At 37.9% G+C, this 27,034-nt stretch overlaps 1 protein-coding gene across 1 annotated transcript; it reads right to left on the bottom strand.

Annotated features, from left to right (window-relative positions):
- Positions 1-1,421: 1,421 nt before the first annotated feature.
- On the bottom strand, positions 1,422-25,052 carry LOC119773555 (solute carrier family 2, facilitated glucose transporter member 1-like). Its single transcript, XM_038270549.1, has 10 exons — positions 24,665-25,052; positions 14,030-14,125; positions 7,968-8,128; positions 7,574-7,814; positions 7,329-7,491; positions 6,685-6,872; positions 6,490-6,594; positions 5,880-5,981; positions 5,588-5,791; positions 1,422-4,952 (listed from the first exon to the last, which is right to left on the bottom strand). Exons 1-10 carry the CDS (start codon positions 24,677-24,679, stop codon positions 4,755-4,757), a joined length of 1,473 nt encoding a protein of 490 aa, XP_038126477.1. The 5' UTR covers positions 24,680-25,052; the 3' UTR covers positions 1,422-4,754.
- Between the last annotated feature and the right edge of the window lie 1,982 nt (positions 25,053-27,034).

The following is a 27,034-nucleotide window of genomic DNA, read 5'->3' as shown; positions in this document are numbered from 1 at the left end:
GGAGGGGGGATTATGGTGTGGGGTTGTTTTTCAGGAGCTGGGCTTGGCCCCTTAGTTCCAGTGAAAGGAACTCTGAATGCTTCAGCATACCAAGACATTTTGGACAATTCCATGCTCCCAACTTTGTGGGAACAGTTTGGAGCTGGCCCCTTCCTCTTCCAACATGACTGTGCACCAGTGCACAAAGCAAGGTCCATAAAGACATGGATGACAGAGTCTGGTGTGGATGAACTTGACTGGCCTGCACAGAGTCCTGACCTCAACCCGATAGAACACCTTTGGGATGAATTAGAGCGGAGACTGAGAGCCAGGCCTTCTCGTCCAACATCAGTGTGCGACCTCACAAATGCGCTTCTGGAAGAATGGTCAAAAATTCCCATAAACACACTCCTAAACCTTGTGGACAGCCTTCCCAGAAGAGTTGAAGCTGTTCTAGCTGCAAAGGGTGGACCGACGTCATATTGAACCCTATGGATTAGGAACGGGATGTCACTTAAGCTCATATGTGAGTCAAGGCAGGTGAGCAAATACTTTTGGCAATATAGTGTATGTTTTAAACAGTGCTTTATGTCAGACACCACAGGACCCACACCTTCTACAACATTCACACATTATAACAAGGGTATTTGAAATTATCATTAAGATCAGGGGTTCCCAAATGTCCCTATGCCACGGCCCACCAAAAGCCTCAAGCTTTTGGCAGGGGACCAGCTTTGTAAGCCAACAGAGAAGGATGCATAATCTATAAAGAGAAATCTACTTTCTGAACCAAACAAGTAAAGAACCTGTGACGATCAGAGCAAAGCAAAAGATACCAAACGTCTCAAAAGTATGTGTTGCAGGAAGGCTGAGTTTTATCTCTGAAGATCATATACATGTCATTGCGCACATATTGTTTTTTTTGTACTTTTTTGAGTATCTTTGGAGTTTAAAGGCAAGACTCAAACAAACAGCTCTTTGCAAAAGGAAGCAAGCAAATCAGAGACAACCTGTCAGTTCAGCAGGGCTGGTATAGACAGAACCTCAGAGCTCACTGATAAATCCTTCAAATGTGTCACTTTAATGTGACGTATGTCATAAGTAATACTAAATCAAATAAGGTCTAATTTAAAAAATAAAATCATTTATTCTGTTATATTGGTGTTTCTGTTCTTTTCATTCTTATTTTCTGAGCTAACTTTAGCGCCCCCTGGTGGCCTTCATTTTGAAAAACATTGTTCTTGTATGCAAACATTTCTACTCAAATCTACTTTATATTGTTGGTTTTAAGATTAAAATGATTGCCAACAAATTATTAACTCTGATAAAAACTAAGGCAAGTGGTTTCCTTTAAAATCTGTTAAGTGATTAAAATAATTTTATAATTAGAAAATACAGAAATAGAAGCTACAGATATTAAATAAAACTCGACAGGTGGGTTTGTGTGCTTTTCTTTATTCTCCTGACAAACAAAAGTTTTAAACAATTACAGCATCACCTTTCACAGTTTATATTTAGCCATCAGGTGCAAACTGTTTTTTTTTTTTTTTTTTTTTTTTTTTACACAATACTCTAAACGCTTTACATGCAAATCTAAAAGTTATTACAGTATTGAAGGCTGGAAACAATTTAGTCACAAAAATAAGGCAAAATGTGCTGCTCTACATTGTTAATAATTTAAGTGTAAAAAAAAAAAAAAAAAAAAAAAATAAGGATTTGAACTATTTGTTTGGGTCTAATTGTTGCTTTCACCCCGTGTCCTTAACCTGTAAATCCAGGTATCATGGACAATACATACCAAAAATCAATGCCCAAACCTATCAACCTATATACAAGAATACAGTTTTAACATTATTATTAGACATCATAGCTGTTGCTATCACTATAAAAGGTTGCTGGTGATATCAAGTGAAAGGCACACAGAGGCAAAGAGTGGAGATGTTAAAGTGTAACTAAAATAATTGCTATTTACATATAAATAAAAGCTGGTTATGGAATGATTAAAAGCTTTTTGTTGTGCTTCTGGTGCCAAATGTCTTCATTATTGTGATATGACTACATTAAATCTGTGCAAATAAACGGATATGCGAGATAAAAACACAAGAAAAAGAAACATTTGAAAACATGTCAGCAGTTCATTAGTCTCTCTGTAGCGACAAAGTGTAGAAAGTAAACTGTGCATCAGAAGGTAACAGACTCAGCCTCTGTCTCATGGTGAATAATAAAGTGCTGCTAAGGTGAAAATTGTCCTCAAACAAATGTGTTCAGAGAGAGGACAGTGTTTCTCACAGGGGTACAGCAGTGATAAGACAGCGACTGCAGCAAAGGCAAACTGGGTTCGGTAAATTTCGTCCCCTACATCTGTGCAGAGTAAAGACACGACTACAAAAAGAGATTGAAAACGGAAACGTTCTGCAACATTCAGCGCTGGTTTCAGAACAGTAACGAGCATCCAGGCTGCTGGACTCAGTGGAGCACGATCAGGGTAACAAAAATCCTCTCGTTCAGTTTGGTCCACATCAGTTGTGTCGCTGAGGAAGGGCGTGCAGCTCCAGACTGTTTGAAAAGCTTGGCTTTTTTAAGGCACCACTTAAACAACGCAGGAGTTAATGGAAAGCTCTTCAGTCTGGATCAGGCCAGCCTGACCTGAAACATGTACAGTGATGGCTGAGGTGCTACAAACGATTCAGATGCATGACCCATTTTTGGTTTTAAGGCTGTAGATAACTAATTGGGTTATTATTTTACTCCAGTGTTTTTCAAAATTGTAAAACAAATAATTCAAGAAAATGATGAAAAATGATTAAATGTAATATTTTGGTAATGAAACGTCACTATGAGCAAAACCAAACTTGATAACTAAATAAGTTAAAGAAAAGCAATTGACAGCTTGTCAGCAGTTTTTATAATCAGTAACTGAATTGGATTTCATTTAAAGGGCCTATATCATGCAAAAAGAAAAAAAAATAAGTGTTTAACTACGTTACAATGCTTTTCTATTATCAAATTAATTCCAAAATTAGTATTTCAATTTATTTGATAATCCTTATTAATTCTGCTCACCAATCTGCAGCCCCACGTTGTCCTGCAAAAACCAGTAGGTCTATGATGTTTTACCCCGTCCCCTCCAGGAAGCACCTTCCTTACCCTCTTTGAGTCCGCCCAAGAAAACAAATCCGCCCTATTCTCCTGATTTGTAATTGACTCGTGAAACTTTGTTTTCAGCTGTAAGAGGTAAAGCAATGTGTTCAGCCTTCCTAAAAAAAAAGAAGCTAATTAGCAGAATTGTCATGCAATGCGCAGCACTCTTAAGCCTCATTTCCCACTGAAAAAACTGGGTTAACTCGTGTTTTTCAAACATGGGTCGACCCGCGAACAATCTGCATTTGGCTCCCTTCCCAGTTGCAAAAAAGCTGGGTCTAATTCCTCGCTGTCAAGCTGCGTGTCTGATGACACGATCACCCTTGGTTAGCGTTGATGATATCACCAGTGCGACAGAAATCAGGAAGGTAAATAATGGAAACATGTAAGGAAGCCAGGGTGTAGTCAGTGTGCTTTATTGCTTAGCTCTTCTTTCCGAATCCCTCTTACTAGAGCTCCGCCATGTTTATTGAATGTAAATAGAATTGTTTCAGCTTGTTAGATCAGAAGCGAGTGACGCGGTATGTCGGCATCTGTACATTGCGCTCAATGGTGTCACGTGATTAGCAGGTAAACCTGGCTCTGGCCGATCAGAGCCGAGGCGATTTCAACGCAGGTTGTTTGCCCCGGGTAGACACGCATCAGTGAGCTTTTCCCACTGCCACTAAAAGCCGATTGTTCCCGGGTTTAAGCTGTTTTTTTGGCCAGAGGGAAAAGGTTATTAGAGGAAGAGGTGGCTTAGCAATGAGAATAGAATTCAACGTTATTGTCATTCCACTGTCACGAGTACAGAGCAATGAACTGAATTCTCTGCATTTAACCCATCCCCTTGGGGAGCAGTGGGCTGCCATTGTGCGGCGCCCGAGGAGCAGTGAGGGGTTAAGGGTCTTGCTCAGGGACCCAGAGAGGCAGTTTGTGGGAGTGGGCGATCAACTCACAACGTCAGGATTCAAAGCCCTATGCCCTAACTTCTAGGCAGTGTCTCTTTCTTTCAGCTCCCCTAATAATTCATAACCAGTGAATAATCTGCAGTGCATACGGCAATATTCATCATATTTATGCCTATAATTAACTTTAAAAAGGTTAAAAAAGCATGATATAGGACCTTTAACTGTAACATTGGGACCCTTCTGTAAGGGAACAGCCCCACCTGGTGGAGGGACACAGTAGCACAACAACAGTAATGGAGTCTACAGAAATACAGTATGGTCGATAAAAAAGGGAATTTTTGCACAGTGAACCTCATTTACAGCTATAGCACTCATTAACCCGATAGTGCACTATAAAAAGCACAAAGTTCATACGGTCAAATACTTATAGAAAAATTGGTATTAAAAGATGGTGGAGTGATGATGGATCTCTTCCTTCTTTAAATGTTTTTTGAAAATATCAAAATCCTCCTGATATCTCATCAGCTCTTCTCTTCCCCCATTGGGGTGCCTCGGCTGTCAAGGTTTTATTTTGTTTAAGAGCAAAGCAGTAGAAGAGGTTGCTCTGGAGATAATGTCCGAAATGGGATGACAGGAGTTAAAATTAGTTCTACCAGCAGATACGTCTAACAAGCAGACCCTCCTGGTTCAAGCTTGGGCTGCGTAAAAAGAGAGAGTTTGTCTAAAATGTTTGCAAATGTTGACTCAGAGCTGAGAGTCCGCTCCCAGGCTGTTCAGCTCCTCCGGGTGTTTAAATGCTCCCCCACCGGCCGTCTGACGGAAGCCTGCAGCGATGTCGTCGAACGTCCTGCCTCTGGTCTCTGGCACTTTGAAGAACGTGAAGACGAAGAACATGAGCAGCAAGATGGTAAAGATGATAAACACGTAGGGACCGCAAAGTTCCTGTGAAAACATGCAAGAGAAAAAGAGTTAGAATAAAATGTGTTTATGTTCCCTTACTTAGATGTACACAACAGGATTAAGAACTCCAAAGCTTGCAAAAAAAAAAAAAAAAACATGCAGGAAACACTATTTTTTTCATATGTGAGCATCTGTGAAAATGTGTAACTATAAAAATGCACAAGCACTAATTTTGTTCATCTTTAGTTAAGATTTCAGAACACACTTAAAGAAGCAGCTAAATAAACAGCAATGAAAAAATTATTCATTTAAAAGTCAAATGTTATGCTGGTGTCAACCTGGCAACACCTTTATATTATGTCAATACATTTGATCTTTTACCAGAATTCTAGATGTTTTACAACATATCTTCCTTTTTTTCTTACATTCCGATGCCGCACTCACCGTTTTTATAAATAATTTTATATCTATTTGCGAATGCTGATGTTGGAATCCTTAAAAGCAATTTGGAGTAACAAACATTTATTTATTTTTTTATTTTTTTACATAAATAGTAGACGTGCTTTTTTTAAATGTTAGAAGCTTCTACTGTGTCTAAAAAAACACGCAGTTCTGAATCTGTCCACCAGAGGTCAAACTTGAGTTATTTTATCACTGAATTTTTTTTTTTAACTCACCTCTATATACTGGAAGCTCATTCCTACTATAAAGTTGGCCAACCAGTTGGAGAAACCAGCTACAGCGATGGCTGATGGCCTGGGTCCCTGTGAGAACAACTCAGCAGTGATGAACCAGGGGATGGGACCCGGTCCCATCTCAAAGAAAGCAACAAAGGCAAATATGGCCACAATGCTCAAATAGGACATCCACTTGACTTGCTCCTAAAAAAAATAATAATAATAAAAGGAAGATTAAACATATGAATGATGAATAAAATCAGGATTTAGTGTTTCTTTTAGGTGAACCTACCAACAGAGCCAAGGCGATGGTCATCAGGACAGCCGCTCCAGCCATGCCCATCAGTCCCAGGAGATGCAGAGATCTGCGTCCTGCACGCTCCACAACAAACAGCTGGAAAACAAGAAAGATGAGGAATAAAACTCTCCATAACAGAGCTTGGGTGGCTTGGTCGACTCTTAATTCTGGCTTAAACTAACTACCTTAGCAGATTTAATCAAGTCAAATTTAATCAAATTTAACGCTAGCCTGAGACAAAGCGGAAGCCTGTATGAACTGACGATGCATTCGATGGCAGATCTTGTCAAAACAATCATGTTCATCTATACTTTTATGTAGCAGATTTAATTAACTAACATAAATTAAAGCAAGAAAATATATTAAACCATCTTTGGCAGTTAAAAAATCCAACAAAGCTGCACTTGTTTCATTCATAATGAAGGCAATACAGCTGTTAGCCTATTCAAAATATATGAAAAACTACGTACAATAAATCTTTTTATCATAGTTGGGTTTATGTCTCTCTAAATATTGAAATGTGCACATTTTCCTTACTAAACTCGACTTTTTTTACATTCACATTTATAGTAGAGGTAAAAATGAATATTTATGCTATACTTACAGAAACCACAGTGAAGGCAGTGTTTACAACGCCGGCTCCGATGGTGGCATAAACAGGCTGCGGAACCTCGGCTTTTTCAAAGATCCGTGTGGAGAAATAGAACACCTAAAACAGAAAACACACGTCCCATTTCAGTAACCGCAGGCCCGTCGAACACTTCAGATCTATGAACTATACATATGGATGTTAACTCACAGCATTGATCCCAGAGAGCTGCTGGGAAAGCTGCAGGATGATGGAGATGATGAGCGGCTGGCGATAGAGCGGAGAGCGGAACAGTTCCAAGATGGTCACTTTTTTCTCTCTCATCATCTGCCGGCTCTCCTCCTTCATCTCCTGCATGTCGGCGCTCACATCTGTTGTCCCTCGGAGCTTCTTCAGGACTTAAATGAATAAACAAGAAATAAAAAAGAAATTAGTTGTTAAATTAAAGCAGGTTATTCTTTGCCATATTAAACCATTGAAATCATTTAAACCTTTCAAGCATAATCCTACTTATAACAGCATGAGCTGGTTACTGGGGTCAAAGAGCAGAACGATTTTAAAACTAGGACAGAGGAAATACAGAGCATAGAGTAATACACTGTAACTCCCATATTTCTACAAACTGCTGGCCAGCTGGCTGCAATACAAAAAGTCTGTTTGATTATTCCTTCAACAGCTTCGTCTGTCTGGAAACATTTACAGCAGCAGCAAACACAGACAGATGATAAATGTAGCTAACTATTATGATCTATAAGATTGAATATGTTAACTAAAATAGAAATAAACATTGCTGTCATCATATCAAATCACTTAGATTTATATTATATTTTCTTTGCTAAAACCAGGATATTCACCCGATTTGGCTTTATTCTCCTCGTTCTTGTTGATGAGCAGAAAACGGGGGCTCTCCGGGCACAGCGGCAGCAGGGCGGTCTGTATGACAGCTGGGATGAAGATGAAGCCCAGCAACAGCGGCCAAAGATCGGCGTTACCCATGATCATCTCTAATCCGAATATCTAAAACCAACCAGAGCGCCGTCAACAAACTGCACAGATTGTTCATGAAATGTGGGGTCGGAGTCATCTTCTAACCACTGACCTGTGCGATGAGGATGCCCACTACGATGCCCAGCTGGTGCAGCGTTCCCAAGGCGCCTCGCAGGGATGTTGGAGAGATTTCGCCGACATACATTGGTACAAAACCAGTGGAGAGGCCAGAGTAGAGGCCGACTATAAAACGGCCAATGATGAGCATCTCCCAGGACTTTGCCATCTTTGAAAAACCCATCAGAGCAGCTGAGATGAAGGCTAAAATATTGGCTAGGAGCATGGAGTTCCTCCTGAGGAAGTCGCAGAAACAACAACAGGAGAAATTAGTTTCATTTACATCCCAGTGGGAATGATTTGTTCAGTGATTAATGACGGGATGCTTTCTGGGATTCCCTGATGCTATTTTACTTTCTCAGAAAGATTTTTTTTTCAAATTAATTTACCTTCCAAAGCGATTGACGAAGAACCCGACAGAGAAGGCACTAAAGATGCCTCCGACGGAGAACATGGAGACGGCGACGGACCAGATGGCTGTGAGGTGGCTTCTGGAGATGGGCTCCTGGTAGCGATCCAAATACGTCTCATTGATGAAGTTCTCAATAATCTAATGAAAAAAAATACATGATTTGTTTAATTGTGCGAATATGTTTCACCGAGACAGGCTATCAAACAGGTTCCCCCTAAACAGGATCACAAAGTTACATAATCAAATTGAATACAGCTTCATTCTGTACACATTTGTAATGCGATCATCACGGTTGCATAAGGGGCTCAGAGTCAGATCATGTGCTCAGTGTTTGGCTCCTTCTTTAACCCAAACATAGATGTCAGCAGAGCGGCATCCAGCTGGGGGCAGCACTAACTAACCCACATAACCAGCGCAACCTCCTAAACCAGGAAGTTTAGCAGTGTCAGCTTTCTGCTCCTTTCCCCCAAGGTGACAGAGTTTCCATCACTAACCACCGTGTCAACAAACACACCCATGAGCAGCAATAACAGCATCTATTCAGGGGCCACATCTCTCTGACTCAGAGAGGCTCCAAAAGGTCACCTAGTCTGAATGGCAGCACTACTGCTTGCTGCCTCTCTGTCATGTGTCTCCTGAGCAGAGATCTTAATGTGCTGGAAGCTGAGGAGAGGCGAGGGGAAAGTCAGCACTGTCCTGGCGGCGTGTTTTAAAGATCGTGGCTATCACTTATCGAGGGTTTTCCTTTGGTGAAGGGAAACATGTAGAGCTGTTACACCCCGACCTCACAGCCTGGGTCATTTCCACTATCACCTTACGCTCACAAGACCTCGCTCGGTCATATCACAAGTATGCTATCAGTGTACCCACGACCTTCACCTAAACACGTCTATACTTTAAAAGCGGTTGTATTAAGAGGAGCGCTTTTCTGACTCTGATAACCGGAAAAAGCTGCAGAGAAAATCTCCCAGCTTCAACCACTTAAATATTTGGCTTATCTAAGCTGATAAATATTTAGACCAGATATGTTTTGGATTTTTACTGAATAAAAATACTTCTGTGTGACTTTTGTTAATGAGAGCTGTAAGTGTTTTGGGGCTCTTGGGTCCAGGATTAAAAAAGACATTTCCAGTTGATTGTTTTATACTGTTTCTCTAAACATAAACAAAAAGATGTAACTCTTATGTGACTGGAAATCAGTGGACATGGATGTAATCTTTTGGGGGGACTGGGGGGGGGACATGTCCCCTGCACCTTTTCAAATGTGTGTTTTGGTCCCCTGCATGTTTTGTCCAAACACAATGTTACGCTACAGTACACAGACATTCGTTGGGCAACAAGATCAAGCGGGAAACTGCAGCTCAAGCTGAAGCCTGCTTCCCTGAGTTCAGACCGCCAACAAGCTCCTGATTGGCCCACTGTCTTTTCTTGTATGATTGGACGGTCAAAAACGCTGAAGTTAGTTATATCAAAAAAAAAATTCATCCATGTTAGTCGACTTCTTATTCTAGCGCTTGTAGAACATTAAACCTGCACAGAAACCTGAGGATCAACAAAAACTATTCGGGAGTTCTTGAACTAGTGGTCAATCCGGGTTTTTATGGCAGATAATTTTCAATAATTTTTGTGTTGATTTTACTTCCTCTGTTTCCAGCTGGAAACATTACAAATCTAAATGTATTCATATGCAATATACTACATATAATTTAGAAACGACTGTAGAGGGCGTGCTTCAGTGGCGCAGTGGTTAGCGCACACGACCCAGGTACAGTGGGCTTGGCCCTCGACACGGCTGGCCCGGGTTTGAACCCGACCTGTCATCCTTTGCCGCATGTCTCTCCCCCTCTCTCATCCCCCTTTCTGTCGGCCTACTGTCCATAAAAAAAGAACTGATTGTAGAAAAAATTTTAAGACTGCTATTTTGACACTACTTATTTTGTACTTTATATATTATGTTTAAATTTAGTACAAATAAACTTCAACTTAAGGTCTATTTAATGTACTTCTATATATATATATATATATATATATATATATATATATATATATATATATATATACACACACATAGATCTACATATATATGTCTGTCTATCTATCTATCTATCTATCTATCTATCTATCTATCTATCTATATATATATATATATATATATATATATATAAATAGAAAAATGTATTTACACTTATTATACTTAAACTGTATTACTGTTTTGGTGTTTTTAATGCTACAATGCTATATTTAGTGTATTTAAAATGTTTTACTTTGAGCTTTAATTCAATATACAGAATATTGTGATTATAATGAAACTTGAACCTAAATAGATTATAAATATCTTGATAAGAACTAAAAATTGTTAACATATTTCAACTACTTTATTGTCCGCTCAAATTAGATAAATTATAATTAATTAATTAATTAATTAATTAATTAATTATTATTATAATTATATTAATTAATTATAATAATATATATTATTATTATATATTATTATTATAATTAATTAATTAATTAATTATAATTAATTTATTACTAAGTATTTCTATTTTAAAAAAAATCTAATTAGCTAAAAGAATAGTCAGTGCGATGGAAAAATGTTTGAACTTTAAGTGCTTTTTGCTTAACTCAGTTTAAACAAAAAGAGCTATTATTACCAAATCAAACTTCACAGTACCTGGTTCAACTAAAGGCCTTTAAGAAAAAAAAGGTTTAAAAATGTACTTTTTCATTGTCAGTGCTGAACAACCTGAACTATTTAAGACCAAGACCTGTTAATCCCTAGAAAGAAGCAGCAAACTTTCTCCTCTCTTGTTGTTTATGGTGATGTTATTTCATGTGCTGATAATATAGGATAGATAAGAACAATATGCCCTTTCACAAACTCATAGACCTTGAAAAGTAGGACATTTCTGAGACTTTTCTCACCGCAGTTTGAAGGAGCAGCTGACTGAAGGGTTGTTACTAAGCACATAATTAAAAATAAACGCCCTTGACTCATTCTGTCTGCTCGTTGTTGGAGCCGAACGCGGAGCTTCTTGGGTAAAACATGTAAGGTGTGCAAATGGTGGCGCTTCAGTTAATGTTTTTTTTTTTTCTAAAGCTAAAGTCAGATACTAAGAAAAACCTTTATTAAATAGATTTTGTTGATAGGAAAACACGTAAAGTTAGTTTGGGTTCAGATCTGCACATATAAAGTGAGGCGGAAAGAAAAGTGCTGTCAGAACAAGGTCCTTGAAGGAAGGAATCTAATCAGGGACAGGACCTGCTCTTAGCAGCAGCATCAATGCAGCGTTTATCAAAAACAGGAACGGAGGAAGAAAAAAAATAACACTGTCGATGCTACATGTGGGCTGAGTAAGAATTAAACTCAAGAGAGCATCATATTAGTACATTGATAATGCAAAGCGTATCTTTCTTCTTCAGAGTATGTGACCTCGATCAAACCATAGCCGGTGTGCGTGTGAATAAAAGGAGGGTGATGGTTTACACCAGGCCAGGCTGTCGCAGCAGACAGACATGCAGCTCTACTGACGCCAACAAACAAGGAATTTTATATCTGAGCCTGGAGGCAAACTGCCGACATATATTGCGCAAAGACAAATCATATAAGAAGCTGTGCTTAGAGCTTCTATATTCTCAGGGCAAAATAAAAGCATTTATCTAAGGTACGAGTAACCTTTCTGCAGAGGGATTTAAAGCTGCAAAATGGATGTGGAATGCATGTCAACATTTCCTCATATTGTTAATATTCAACCACTTTTTCGGCTTTATGTTGTTGCTTAAATAATTCCGTCTGAAATAGCAACCATTATGTTTATTACTGTACTTCTGATTGGATTTAACCTGATGGCAGTTTCTGATGGCTGATTCTCTATCATTTATGGATGCTGCAATTGAATATTTAGTTCAAATTCTCTCTGCGCTTTCATAGGTCGTCAGAGGTCTGCAACCTTTCATATCTGAGTCTGGCTAAGTATAAGACCTTTAGAGCCACAAAATGTTACACGATGTTACCAGCTATCATTTTTGATAAATACCTGCCATAGGATTTATGTATCTCTCTTAAACAATCAACAGTTTAGTTTCATTTCTGGCTTTTAGCAAAATGAAAACAGAAAACAATTCTGTCATGATCTGCTGATTGCTGACCTAATTGTTCATTTCACTCAACTTCCTAACTCTGCCTGGTTTCTAATCATCGCTCATCTTATGCACCTGCATCTGCTGCTTTATATACAGCTCAGGCCAGCTATTGGAGCCAGATCATTGATGTATAATGCATGTTCGTTAATATGAATTTTTTTGCCATGTTCAAGTTTTCATTCTCAGTGGCCAGTGGTTTGAGAGTGTATTTACAGTTGTCTTGTGTTTCCTGATGTTATCCTGGCTCTTCTCCACATAGTGCACCCTGTTCCTGTTTTGTCTTGAAAGGGGGGAGCTAGCTTAAAGTTCTGCATCTCTCCTGGTACCATGTCTAGTCTCTGCCTCTCTACCACTGAGCCCACCTGTCTCCATCTGAGCATGTAGCCTGCTGGACTCATGAAGCTTTGAACCTGCCTAAACGCTCTGTGGATTCCTGAAATGCTGGATCTGTGTGTTCCTGTTGAGATCGGAACCCTTGGTCTGGCTACGGGCTCCTTGATCTCAGATCTGTCCTTTTCTGATCTGTTTCCCCTGACCTGGCTCGGACTCCTGCCTGTTCATCAGAGGCTGCTGCAAACGGAGACACCCTGGGTGGCTCTGCGCAGCATCTCGTTGGCAAGGCATCGGCTGGATCCTGCCTCACCCGTACGGATGGACTGAACTGTTAGACCAGAGTGTCAGTAATGGGTTGCGCCCCGCCTCCCCCTGCAGCCAATGCGTATCCGCAGATCCACAGCAGCACGCGTTCTATATTCAGTTCTGTGTTAATTTATTCAACGTTTTGAAACTTCCCACTGTCTGTCTCGCCTGAATACTGAGTCCATCTACCCTGAATATGAAAAATTCATAAAGCTGAAGCATTGATTTTCTTCTATAGGGTATCATTTAGTTAAAAACTAAAATGATAGAAGTAAACATTACTTCCAAGCTACGTAAAGCTCTAAAAACATATCTCTGGTGCTTTTAATGTCATTTTGTCATGAAAATTCAATTTAAATAGTCTTTATAAAAACCACAAAGCTTTTAAGACTAGTATTTGTTCTTATAGTACATGAATTACTTCTTTATTTCGCTTTTAGCCACTAGTAAGAGCCATTGTGGAGGGATCAAAGGACCAGATTCGGCTCTGGAGCCGCAGGTTGCAGACCCCTGGGTAAGACTATAAAGACCTTCTTCTCCCTGTCAAGCATTTCTTTGAATTTCCTTTTCCCAAACCTTTCATTTCCCCAGAGGCTGGAAAAAGAGTAATTTAGTTGACGGTAATCTGTAAGATTTCTAGGAAAGCCTCAGTTCTTCAGGAAAAAGTTTAAACATTTAAGCTTTTATTTTATATTTCAGGGCACTGCTGGATTTCTCTGGGTTTTTTCCATGTTTCCTTCAAAGTCCAAAAAAATATTTACAGTGTGACAATTGGGATGTTTTGTTTTTTCTATAGTTGTTATGTGGGAGCGGATTAAATTGGATAAAAATGCTCTGAGCTGTGTGGTGCGACAGGTGTGCAGCTGCTGGCTGTTTTAGGACCAACGCAGAGCAACCAGACAAAAGGGCTTTAAAGATGATGAATTGTAGACATTCCAAAGGAAATTTGTCTCTGTGGTTCCCTAAGACTCACATTAAAAACTGTTCCTCTGGGGGAGCGAAAATATGTTTTTCATTATTTTGTTTGGTTACAAGGATAGGTAAGTGTTGCTGCGGTGACTCAATTGACACTAAACAGAAGATATCCTTTTTTGGGCACAGAAACTCTGGTAATAAAATCCTTGGACCTATCAGGACAGAACCAAGTTATTATTAACTTCTCGCTTCACCCAAACTTTCCTTTTTTTCCTAAACCTCCATTCATGTAACTGAGCAAAAGGTCGACTCTCTTGCTCACAGACTTAGTGTCCAACTCACCTTTTGCGGGGCATTGATGACACCTGTGTTGTATCCGAACTGCAGGGAGCCAATCACAGCGGTTCCAACACTCATCAACAACGGGAACGTTATTTTCTGCAAAACAAAACACAAAGCAGAGGTTTTGGTGTTCAGTAAGGTCAGTTTATCCAGTTACACTACGTTTATTAGCAGGCTAAACAAACAGTCATTATTCCAAATAATGAATACATTTATAAGATCAAATTAGTATCTATCGCAGTTTAACTTGCTGAACTTAAATATATAAAGAGAATAGAGCAAAGTAGTTTAAAGATGATATACAAAAATAGACAATTTTGAGGATCTGTTTAAAAGTAAAACATCAGAAAAACTTGGCTAAAAATGTACAAAGTCTTTATAAATAACTTAGAACTTTTTCATTTCCTTTCTTTCAAAAACAGCTGCACTATGTTAACAGGGAAGACATATTTCCTGCACTACCTGTACCTTTTTACTAAGCATTCAAAGATTTCTCATAATATTTTGGTCATTTCTTTTTTGAAAGGTAACATGTTTGGGAAGTTGTTTGCAATTATTCAATTTATATTTAACTTCCTAATGATAAAAAAAAATGTGTTTCAGATCCACATCTATAAAAAAACAAAAAAAACAAAAAAACATTTTTCAAACTGTAAAAAAGATAAGCATTTTTAATTGGTTGTTTTAGCCTTACAGCATATTTGAGCTAAATGAAAAAACACAATTTTTTTTTTGAGGCTTTCGACTTGTGCAGAAAAAAGGTAACAATTACAGAGAGCGGCTGGAGATATTTCCTAAAAACTGAGTTTCTTTCTTTTAGGGTGGAGCCACACTTTAATAAACCTCATTCAGCCAGCTGACAGGCAGTGCACAGCAAAAGGTGAAGAGAGCTTTGGAAAGCATATTGTTATCAAAAAAAAGCTATAAACCACTCAATGTTTTGAGACTTTAACTTCTCATAGCTTGATACCGATAACCACCTCACCCATAGCTTTAATAACATGCAATCTCTATGTATTTTTATTTTTTTTACTTTTAAGCTATTTGACCACATTAGATTCCATGTTTTTATCCTTACTGCCGCTGAGCCCTGGGCAGGGTTTTGACTTTCATCCAGGTAAGCCTGTCTGATGAAAAAAGTCCAGGTTTCCCCCATGTCTTCTGATTATGTATTTAGGGAGCTTATTTTCAATTTAAGCTCAGCAGAGCCTTGTGGATTAGGAAAGATCTTCCGCATACCAAGAAGTCAATAAATCAATGTGTATGTGACTGTCCTTTTTACTCCTGTCTTACAAGGAAACAATAAAACCTTAAATAATAATAAAACAAACAAACCTTTTGGTTTGGATTAAACAACTCAAGATAAACTGCAAGAAATGTAAAAGACTTTTTCCTAACTTTCCAAAAAACTCTTTATACATAGGAACATTGCCTCAACTGATGCTATACTTAGTTTCAGAACTTCAAGATCTTGGCTGTTTGGAGTAACACGGTCTTGCTGCTCTCCTACCTGTTGTTGTTGACTGTAAGCCAGATGTCTGGCTTTTATTTTGCTAAAATAAATACATATCCAGCTGATTGGGACAAAAACTAAACTAAACGAGCACCATGCATCAGTCCTATCAAGTGACTATTTTATAACTGCATACAACAGGCCGTCTGTTCAGAAACGTGCTGCAGGCTTGCTGCCTGATCAGATTACAGACCAGCACTGAACCAGCTGATATCAGCCTATTACATTGATGTTCCTTATAAAATTGCAGTAAAACCAAAAATAATACATTCTGTATTAAAAAGAACTGGAAAAATGTCATTAAATGTATATGTTTTTCTATGTTTTTATCCAAACTTGAGACTATCACTTGATCTTTATAAATAAGGAATATCCTTGACTATTTAGTGGCACAGTAAGTGTTGCTGTGAGATTGTTTTTATATATTATTTATAGCAATATTACCTAAAGTTATCCAACTCTGAAGGTTTCCAAGTCTACTTCTTTTCTAACTTACTTTGAGGTTGTCTAGTGTGGGAATGTTATTGTAGTCTATAAGGTCAGGGCTCTGTTTCTGTGATTTATACTGGTTACCTTCCTTATATTCTGGAAACAAATGATAATCACATGCCTAGAATGTTAGCTTAGAGCATTTTTTATACTTAAGAAGACATAACTTAATATTAAGCAGTAGCCTTAAACAGTTTGATAAAAAAGGAAGAAGCGCTCCCAGAGGTTATAAATGTTGAAGCACTAAAGTCCAAAAGGCAGTTTGATCAGTGTCACGTGCGTCTGTCTGGGGTATATAAAACTACTTTTGTGACAACATCTTCCTTTAATAGTTTGGAAACCATGACTGTAATGAATGTTCTACATTCAAAGATGACTAAGTTGGTTTTATAGGAATAAAACTTTACCAAGAAAATATTCCTCACACCATTACATGTTCAATGTGAGGATAATTTCCTCAGAAGTCTATAATCATAATTGATGGTTACGTTTTATGCAACCCGCACTTTTGTTGAGCCCATGTTCACGTTGTGCAGTGGGGGTTCAATTGTTGACAAATGTGTGTTAAAGTACAGTGTTGAAAGCCAATACACAAGCTAAAGTGCCCCCTTTGGGAGCACAAATGCATCCTAAAGTACCCCCTTGGAAGCCCGCCAAAGAATATGCTAAAGTCCTCCTTGGGAACCAAAATGCACCCTAAAGTGCCCCCTTGTGAGCAAAAATGTGTGCTAAACTCACCCCTTGGAAGCCAGCACCTGTGCTAAAGTACCACCTTGAAAGCCCAAGGCACGCTATAGTCCCTCCTTGGAGCCAAAACGAAAAGAACTTGTCTACCACAATGTTGTTAGCTTTAATACTCTTAATTTCTTTTATTTTATCATTAGGAAAAAGGGTCGAGGCCAGTATGTTTGATCTGGTTAACAGTGAAGCTTTTTATTTAGCAAAGCGGTAGTGGTCTACTGATCTAAAAACAAACCTGTCAGTTTATCAACAGTTTCAGGAAGTGAAGTGAATTTACCGATATTTATATGTTTATATTTACAAACAAATGATCACTTTGGTTCTTCTGAAATCTACTTAATGTTTGGATTTTAGATACCAAGATTTGGTTAAAGAAACCTCTCCGCTTTTCATTCAAAAAACAGCCATCAGAAACTATTTTTGAAGATGAACTGCTCTGTGCTCCTCTGAGATATTGTGAAAGTGCGTACCACTTCTTTCAAATGTGACAGAGGTCCTGGTAGTTCTGAAGCTACTTTCTTGTCCCCGAGAAAGGATGAATAAAAAGAAAACCTGTGTGGGTTATTTGTTCAGAAACCGTCACTGCAGAACTGCTTCCTGTAAAAGACTCTTATAGACCTAACCTAACTTTCTTCAATAGGATCTCCTGTTCCTCAGGTCATTGGGTTTGTAACACTGTTGCAGAGTTCTCTATATATATATATATATATATATATATATATATATATATATATAAGTAAACATACACACTGAATCTATTTAGCCCTCTGGGTTGGGGATTTAAATGGGGGCTTGAAGTAAATTAGGAAAACTACATTCTGATACCAAAGATATACTCTGAACAAGAACTACAGGAGCTTTCAGAGAGCTACCAGCTGCTTTTTACTGTCAACAATGAAATCCTGTTGATGCCTCAGGGAAAAGTCAGAAGGACAGTCTATTTAAATCTCACCTCCCTTTAGGGAGCAGATGTACTTCTCTAAAAAAATTATATATATATATTTTAAAGTCCTTCAATATGTATGGATAAATGTCAGTGAAACACAGAGTAAACTTTTTAAAAGAAATTTATATTTCAACAGTTCAAACAGAGACAGAGTTTAGCTTTGTTTGCACACCCCTCCTTCTCTACAGTACAAGGTTAGAGGTTTTATTCTTCCTTGAACTGATAATAAACAACACCAACATACTTTACTTCCTTACCAAGTTACACCCATTAAAACTATTTTACTATGGAAGCGTCTAACCCCCCCCCCATTGCCAATCCCTCTCTCCTTAGCTTCGCCTCTCAGACCCCTGTGACGTCCCCAGCGTGTGTAAATGCACCAGGAGCTTTTTCAGATGTGTTTACATTCCAAAAGAAATAGCTTTTAAAGGCCTTGCCAACCATTCAAGAGTTTGATTACGAATAAAGTTTATCAAAGTCCTCGATGGATCCTTGCATGCAAATGTTTCCTGTTTGCATGTGAAGGATTAGGCAGAACACTACTCTGCATCCAGCTAATTTCTGTCCAGTCATGGCTGCAATGAGCGAAACACAGAGCAAGTTAGCAAAATAAATCCAGTGACATTGATGAGCAGAAGAAGCAGAGCTGAGGAACCAGACATGGCCATCCGTTCTTCAGTCACGTAGACCCACAGGATTGCCTTCAGTTAATGAAACAATAAAACTTTAACAGGAAATGAAGCAGAGCAGCAGTCCAGCCCCACATTTTGGACATGTTTAACCACAACCTCTGATAGAAACCAGGTTTCTCACTTTCCATGATTCATTACAGAAAGGCCACCTGTAGGAATCTGGATTTTCATGCACAGAGATCTTGTTGTGAATCCTTTTCTCCTACTCTGTGATTCTTTTTGCAGTTCTATATTTCTCTCTATCCTGAGAGACAGACAAGACCAAAGAAGGGAAATGCAGCCCAGGCTCTGAGAAGCCAGCCAGCTGAGGCAGAGGTGACGTCAGTTTAAGTTAATTTAGTCAAGAAAATTAGCGTTTCACCACAAAAGAGGCAGAAAACAGGAAACCAACAGATGTTTTCAAGGTCCCGTAAGCTGTATTTGAAAATATTAACTTGTATCAATGTAAAAAAAAGGAAACATCAATTTTCTATCAAACTTGTTGTGTTTTATCTCAAAAGTCCCACCTATTAAAAAAAAAAAAAAAGCAGAGTAGAAGAGTATATATGGGTGTTAAGCTTTACTTTAACATTCATGGTTGATTTGAAGCAAAAATTTAATTTTGCGAGAGCCGTGAAGTCATCCGGCGCATCAAAGCAAAAAAACAATGTTTGGCCCATTTCCAAACATGCAAATTTGAAACTGCAGAAGTTATAAAGTAGGTCACTTCAATGGAGGGCGATATAAAAAGGCTGGATTTTAAAGAAGCAAAACATTGTATCAGTTATAAATGATCCAAACAAGGTTACAAATATACACGCCACTATCTCATTCCAACTCAAAAACATTAAAAGTTTCAAATTTGCTGTGTGGACTAAAAAATGTCAACCCTTTCCAAATGACCTTGAAGGTGGCCCCAAAACTTATTATTTAAAGCCGTCTTAATAAAATAAAAATTTACTTTTATAAATTTGGAATAAGGAATGTTAAGAGTTAAACCCTAAATCACTAATTAGTCACAGTGTGGACTGCTCTGGAACAGACTTTTTATGTGACTCATCTTAGCCAATCACAAGGACTTCCCCAGAAATACAGTGAAACGAATAAAATATTTTAAATAACGGCAGATAAAGGCAGAAATGTGACTCATTTCAGTTCCTCTTTGCCAGTCTGCTCCAGATCGGCAATCCTGGGCTACACTGCAACATCACCTCTCTCAGCACGTCGTCACTTAGTCTCAGCTTACACAGCTGTATGGAGCTCAGCGTGTGCCCGCCTCCTATGGCCTTCTCACGCCAACAGCACAGCTAACAGTATGAGTATTAGTCTTTCCACTGGCCAACAGAGCGCAGATGCTTCTATGTAACGGATAAAGCTAAAGCCCAAATACTAACTAATCTATCCATGGCAATCAGCTGAATGTAGTGATCAAAAAATTGAAAATATGGCACCAACATTGCCTAAATGAGGGGTGTCCAATTTTAGGCTCGGGGGGGGAAATCATGTGGAACTGATTTGGTTTGGCCTAAAAAGGTAAATTGAGAAGCTGCAGTATGAGTCATTATATGACACCTTAGTTAATTAGTATGCTGAGAAATTTAAATCTTCTCAACATTGAGAAAGTAAAGGATGCACAATATTAATCATTTAATAAAAATATATTTAGTTTTTGCCTTCAGCTGAAATCGTTGTGACGCCATCTGTCAATCAATCCTAGAGGCACATCTGACCAATCAGGGATTCTGATTGGTCTCAAAGTGAAACAGAAAAAAATCCTCATTAAAAGCCTCAGGTAACGTTGTGCCTCACTGTGAAGACGTTTGTGGGCTTTTTGTTGCCCCAGGCTTGGATTTCTGGTAGGGGAGCAATCATGTCAATTCCTGGTAAATAGGATCAAAAACATCCAAATAGTTTTGGTAAAAACTATTTCAAACCTTGGACAGAACTCATTCAATACCCCAGTAGATATATATATACTTTCATTTAAAAAAAAAATATTAGTTTTAACATTGTAATTACACCCATATGTCAAAACAACAACATGACTTGTGTAAATATATATATATATATATATATATATATATATATATATATATATATATATATATATATATATATAATTATTATTGCAAAATACACCGCCCCCGCCCTTTTTTTGTTACTATAAAGGCAGTGCCATAAGATATTTGTTCCAGATTATTTTTGCCATGTATCCTTAACTGAATTATCAAATTTCATCTCACAATTGAGAGTAACACGCAGCTTACATGCTATATGTTTTCCCTGTGCAACATGGCCGACTTTCGCAACAAGCTATGGAGTCTTATCTACCAGTGCCAGTGGCACTATAACCAGGCACAGATAAAAATGTATTTATAGTCGCATTCCACTGCACGGAATGTGTTGGCTGATTTTAATGCTGACACTACTGACAGCTCATTTTCTAAATTATATTCAAGTCAACAATTGTTCCAACTGTAGTCAGTACAATGATACATACAAATTATTAGTTGGTGATCTGTATTCTATATGTATTGTCTTTGTTGACAATCTTAAACAGAAAATTTGAAATAACACTGTCAGATATAAACGCAGGTCTTCAGATAAATAAACCTTCTTAGATTCAGTTTTATATAAAGAAACATCAAAAGTCAGAGTTCCTTTAGTTTCCAGATAAATGCCAGAAACCATAGAGCCTAAAAAGCAAAGGAAACAGTGCAACAGCTTTCTTTCAGCCAGCTGCCCAGCAGTGTGCAGAAGCAAGTGGTATCATTGTGTTTGCTTGTGTCAATTAGCCAAACAAAACTAGGCTCCACATTGCCACCAGATTAAAAACTTGTAGGAATGTTATGATGGAGAACTGGGGTGTCCTCTAGGACAGATTGGCAGCAGCTGAGAACCGCTCTTCTTTTCCACTTCCTGGGGTTTCATGCGCTTTTGAAGACAATGAAACAACACGTTTACAGATGAACCCCCCGCAGGCGTTCATGCTTTTAGTTAGAAGCCAGGGTCAAATGTGGGGAGTTTATTCACCTGGACATCATGTGAGGCAACAAGCCCAACTGCTACAAGACAAACATAATGTCGGATCCACCTGGAGCTGAGCTGTTTCATTTTTTTTATTTACCGACTCACTTTTCCAACAAAATGTGGGCTTTGCTTTTCCCAAAATACTGTCCCTGATCTTTAACTGCAGCTAACTGAGTCATTTTGTTTAGATTATCCCTCTATCCCCCCAAAAGTACATAAAAACAATAGTTGTAAATACACTTTTGATTGAGCAAATAAGATACCTTTAACATCCAGTCTTGCTTCACTGCATCACAATTAAGCCCGAAAAAATCCTCTTAACCTTTGCAGAAAAGCCTCATTGTGCCTCATTACAACAAGAATGACAGTTACATTAGCAGACAAACTGAGGGGAAGCAGTCATGCAGATGAAAGGAGATGTATTGGAGCGTTTTAAGGTAAGTGGGAGTTGGCAGGGGGTCTGACAGCCAGAGGATGGGAAAGACTTTCACTGCTGTAATTATAGATGTACTATGAGGCGTTAGCAGTTGGCCCTGTAGTCCACATTAAAATACCTGCTGCCATAACGGCTGGTAGGGATTTGATAGCAGATGTGATAGACGTGCTTGGTCCAAGTTAACAGAGGCAGGGGAATGCTATAAGTCCAAATAAATGGCTGAAAAGTGTTAGAAGAATTTGGACACATCTGTGGTAAAAATTTACCAGTTACTGAGAAAAAGATGCATAAAAAACAGGACATGTTTCTGGAACCATTTTCCATAAAACAGAGTCCAAGTAATCGGAGTGTATGACATCAACAGAGCCGCACCTTGCTGGGAAAAGGGATGCCGACAAGGACAATGCATTTAAAAGCAGCGCACCTTCTCACAGGAGGCCAAACTACCACACTTTAATATGCCGTTAACCAACCAACAATACTTCCATGCCAGATAGTAGAGGTAGGTAATAACTAGTTACTTTACCCAACTACATATACATTTTCTTTTAGCCATTAAAGAGGCATCACAGCCTTTTCTAATGATACTGCCACCTGTGGCCAAAATGTAGAACTGCAGCAACCTTATGCTCGTTCCCGTAGCTTGCACTTGTACTTTTTATTTTTTTTCACCTCACTGAGTCACCTTGTCTGAGTTGAGCTGGATACCAGTCGTATCCACAAAATCCATCTTGAAACAGTTTGGTTGTTTGCTAGGTTGGACCCTTTTGACGCTTAGCGTCACATCCACAGAACAGCGCAGGAACTTCCAACACAAAGTAAATTCAGGAAAATAGGATACAGGCTTTTAGATTCATCAGTGCCGAACTACTAAGGACTCAGTCTGCTGATCAAATGAAGTTTTTAGATGTAATGGCTCAATAAAATTATATTATTCAGTAAAAAGAATTTGTACATAACTCTATATTACGGACAGTCTGATTTATATCTTTTAAAATATTAAAACAGTGACTCAGTACTTAAGTACCTGTACCCTTTTCACAAATTACTTTTTAAAAGCTCACTTAGGTACTTTTTTGGATGGCTACTTTTTGCTAAATATCGAAGTAGTTCTTCTTTACGTGAGGAAATGTGTTTGGTACTCTACCCACCTCTGGCAGATAGTAAAACCCTGAACACAAGATGGCGATTAGCCCATACCTGCACACAAACGCTTCAGCAGAACCACTGAAAGTAACAGCTGACATGGAGGAAACTCACTGCTTGTAACAAATGTAACATGGCATTCCTAAAAAAGAAGCGCTGTGACCATCCCGATAGGGTCACTGAGTGCCGAACTACAACTGCTTTAGTGTCCCAAAGATGTAGGGGGCTAAAAAACACAAGGGTGACATGGATGATGAGAGTGGAGGGAGAGGAGGCTGAAAGCCAGAGGTGTATGTGCCTCACCATGTGTTCATGTAACCTGGAACCAAAATATGCTGCAGGATGGGAGCCAGCATTATCTGACCCCAGATAGAACATATTCACCTTCAGAACACAGAGTATTACAATCTATAACTCTAAACTTCGACCTAATATATCTTGTTTAAGTAACTAACAGACAGAAACATTTAACTGATACTCTATCAGGACAACAGACCAGCTTTGATAAATTGTTCACGAAGAAAATGCTCTGAGTCCATATTCCCGTTTGTACCAAAAATAACCACAATTGAAGACAAATTGTTAGAAAGTAATCACCTTAAAGGTTTTGGTATAAGCATTTTTTTTCCTGACAACAAAATCAGGAGTAGAAACACTAAAATTCCAAATTATCACTTCTAATTCAGGTTCTAAAATGTGATTTGTTTCTTTTTTTTTATAAAAATGTAGCTTTTAATGTTACATTTCGTTGTCTCTTATAAAATCTTAGACCTCAGCTTTAAATTGATCTATAGCTATACATATGTATATATATATGTATATAGAGAGATATATCTATATATTTATATTCTTTTTTGTGGATTGTTGTATATATATATATATATAAAAAATTTTGTATATCTGGAGCATGTAACAAAAGTAATTTCCCTCTGGGATTATTAAAGTAAGTCTAATTCTGATTTAAACAACTGTTTTGGTTTGGAAACTTTGGATTATTTCAATATTTCATAAAAGAAATACATTTTACTAAAACAACATAAAATTTAGCTTTGTAACTACTTTTGATATAAAAGTATAAATCAATTTCATGTTGTGTTTGTTGTTTAATTAAAATGCTAGTTTATTTTTACCTTTTATATTTTTTAAAGTTTTTTTTCTTACTTTTTATATTAAATGGATGTTAAGAAGCTCTACGTGCTGATGCCTTACACACATAAGTGTTAGATTCCTGGGCCTTCTGAAAAGCTGGTGACAAACTTTAGTCACGTAGCCTCTTACAGGAATAGACCCCGACCCATTACGTCATCACGCATGGTAGTGAAATTTTACGTATAAACGTAAAACTACTGCAAATATTTTAAATGTGTCGGATAAGTAAAAAAAAAATAAAAAGTAAAAATAAAACTTTAGCTTTTTGGTTTGCTTTAGGACAAGATAAATGACTTAGCTGCTTTAATTTTTTGTGCTTAAAATAACTGAAAGCGTCTTAAATATTAACATACGTAACGACTGTTTAATAAGCAGACAAAGGTGATGTGAATACTGGCTGTCATGGCAACCATAGAGCTTAAAATATGAACTCGTTGAACTAAAGTCGTTTCAAACACCGGTAACCTAACAAGTTAAACAGGAAAGAGGGCATACTATTGTTGGGTTTTATTACCTTTCCTTGGTCCATGCCAGCGAAGGGAGGGAAGCGCTGCTCTTTGTCTGCTGGTTTATAGTCACGGTGGATGGACAGTCTTCCTATGGATCTCCTGTTGGTTCCGTTTAGAAATTGTTCATCTTTAATCGGGTTCTGATCCCCTGAGAAGCCTGTGAACCTTGGAAGAATCTAAATTTCAAGCAGGCTCTCCCTCTTCCACCTTTTGTTTGTCTCTCTTCAAGTCTGGTTCTGCCGTTTAAAGGGCGATCTCCTCCAAATTATGTTCGCACTTCTTTGGATTTGTAAAAACTTCCCAGAAGTTGTAGTTTTCCGCCTCTAAGTGAAATACAGACGAGAGCTGCTCCACGCGTTAATATTGGGCTGATGACGAGTTTCGGAGGGCTGTCTGAAGCAAGGGAAACTCCTCCCACTTAGTTCTCGTCATGGCGGTGGGAGGCCCGTCAGGAAGTATGTTGTAACAAAACGTGGTGGTCTCTACCCAATAACAGGGGCGGAGCTAAATGGGGGGCCAGGGGTGGCCATGGCCATCTTCAGCCTCCTTAGCCAATCATTGGCCACCCCTGACATTTTTTCCCTCTAATACAGATGGTGGCAGCAGTAACACTCTCAAGTAGAATATTCATTTACATTTTTAATATATTACTTACTATTTTTTCATGTATTCATAATTTCTTGACAACAAAAAAACTGTGTTTTTATGGTTAACTTTATTTTGTGTCTCATGGCTTAAGTGGCCCTTTGAATTTAAAGGATTGCACTAAAGGAAAGCTAAGGGTCACCTAAGAATACCCGTCCAACAGTTTCAAATCGTATAATAAATTTAAGTCCATTCTGTTAAACCATTAGGATCACCTGACCTGACCTCCTCGTTTTAAGGAATGATGAGGCCTTCTTTTCAGAGAGAAGATTCTTGCTGTAAAGCCAATACTTTACCTTCTAGCCTTTAATGCATAAATGTATATACTTATATATATAGAGAGATATATAGAGATATAGATGTGCATATATACATGTGCAGATATAGATAGATAGACAGATAGATAGATAGATAGATAGACAGATAGATAGATAGATAGATAGATAGATAGATAGATAGATAGATAGATAGATAGATAGATAGATAGATAGATAGATAGATAGATAGATAGATAGATAGATAGATAGATAGATAGATAGATAGATAGATAGATAGATAGATAGATAGATAGATAGATAGATAGATAGATAGATAGATAGATAGATAGATAGATAGATAGATAGATAGATGATAGATAGATAGATTTACAAACTTGAATTCAGTTCTCAAGTAAAAAACTGCTTTTTACAGTATTAGGGTCTAATCTTTAGTACAAAGATAAAGTAATAATATGAGAGTAAAGTCATATTCAATATATGATAGAAAAGTTGTAAAGTTAGCAGGATACAGTCAAAATATTATGAAAACTATGTCATAATATTAAGTCTACATGACTGAAGTCATAACAATACCAGAAGGCAAGAACTAATAATTCCGTGTTATATAAAACTAATTCCACCTGCACAGAAAGCTGGTGTGCTTTATGCAAATATATATTTTTTTTCCTTGTTTCTAGTTAAAAAGCAAGTTTGTGGACTTGTATAGCCAAACCCATGCAAACTGTAAAATCACATGTTACCTTACGTAATGTTCACTTTTTACTCACTTTTTACTCATTTTCTTTTTGTAATTCCTGTTTTTGCGCACTCTGAACATTTGGTTTTAATTTCCTCCAAACCAAACTGGTTCCATTTCCTTCTTGAGAATTCCTTCTGCACCCATTCCTTGAGTTTCAATTTTGTCATTGCCTACCGATGGTTGTCAGAGGGCCCGGTGGCACCAGTGTACAGCAGCCTTGCTGTGGCTACCATCTACATAGCTTGCCACCATCAGTGTGTGATTGAATAGGTGAATAACTGAATGTAGTGTAAAAAGCTTTGGCCCATTTACCATTTAGCATCCTGGTTTTTACCATGTGTATTTTTGTTTTTTCAAGTTCAGTTTTGTTTATAGGTCTCTTATGCAGGATTGTTGTTTATGGATCATCTCCCTTTGTAATGCTGTTTGCTGTTAAAAGATTTTGTAGTTTCTGCATCGGCTATTCTCTGTTTTTTTGTTAATATGTGGCTTCTTTTATAATATTTTTTATCAACAATTGTAAGAACTTAAAGCATTAGGATGTATGTCAGATTTGTATTTACAACATTGAACTTTCTCAAAAAGCTACTGGTTTTTTAATTTTGAAATTTTACGTTTCCTTACTTTTTAATGAAAGACCTAGGGTTTAAACAATTATAGAGGCTATTAGTTGCTTTTAAATTAACATATTGTGATTCTCTTTATTTTTGAAG

The sequence above is a fragment of the Cyprinodon tularosa genome, unplaced genomic scaffold (genome assembly GCF_016077235.1).
Source record: "Cyprinodon tularosa strain WSP-4 unplaced genomic scaffold, ASM1607723v1 ctg767, whole genome shotgun sequence".
NCBI classification, from domain to species: domain Eukaryota; kingdom Metazoa; phylum Chordata; class Actinopteri; order Cyprinodontiformes; family Cyprinodontidae; genus Cyprinodon; species Cyprinodon tularosa.
The sequence above is the reverse complement of the archived record's forward strand: the minus strand, read 5'-3'. Positions and strand labels throughout refer to the sequence as shown.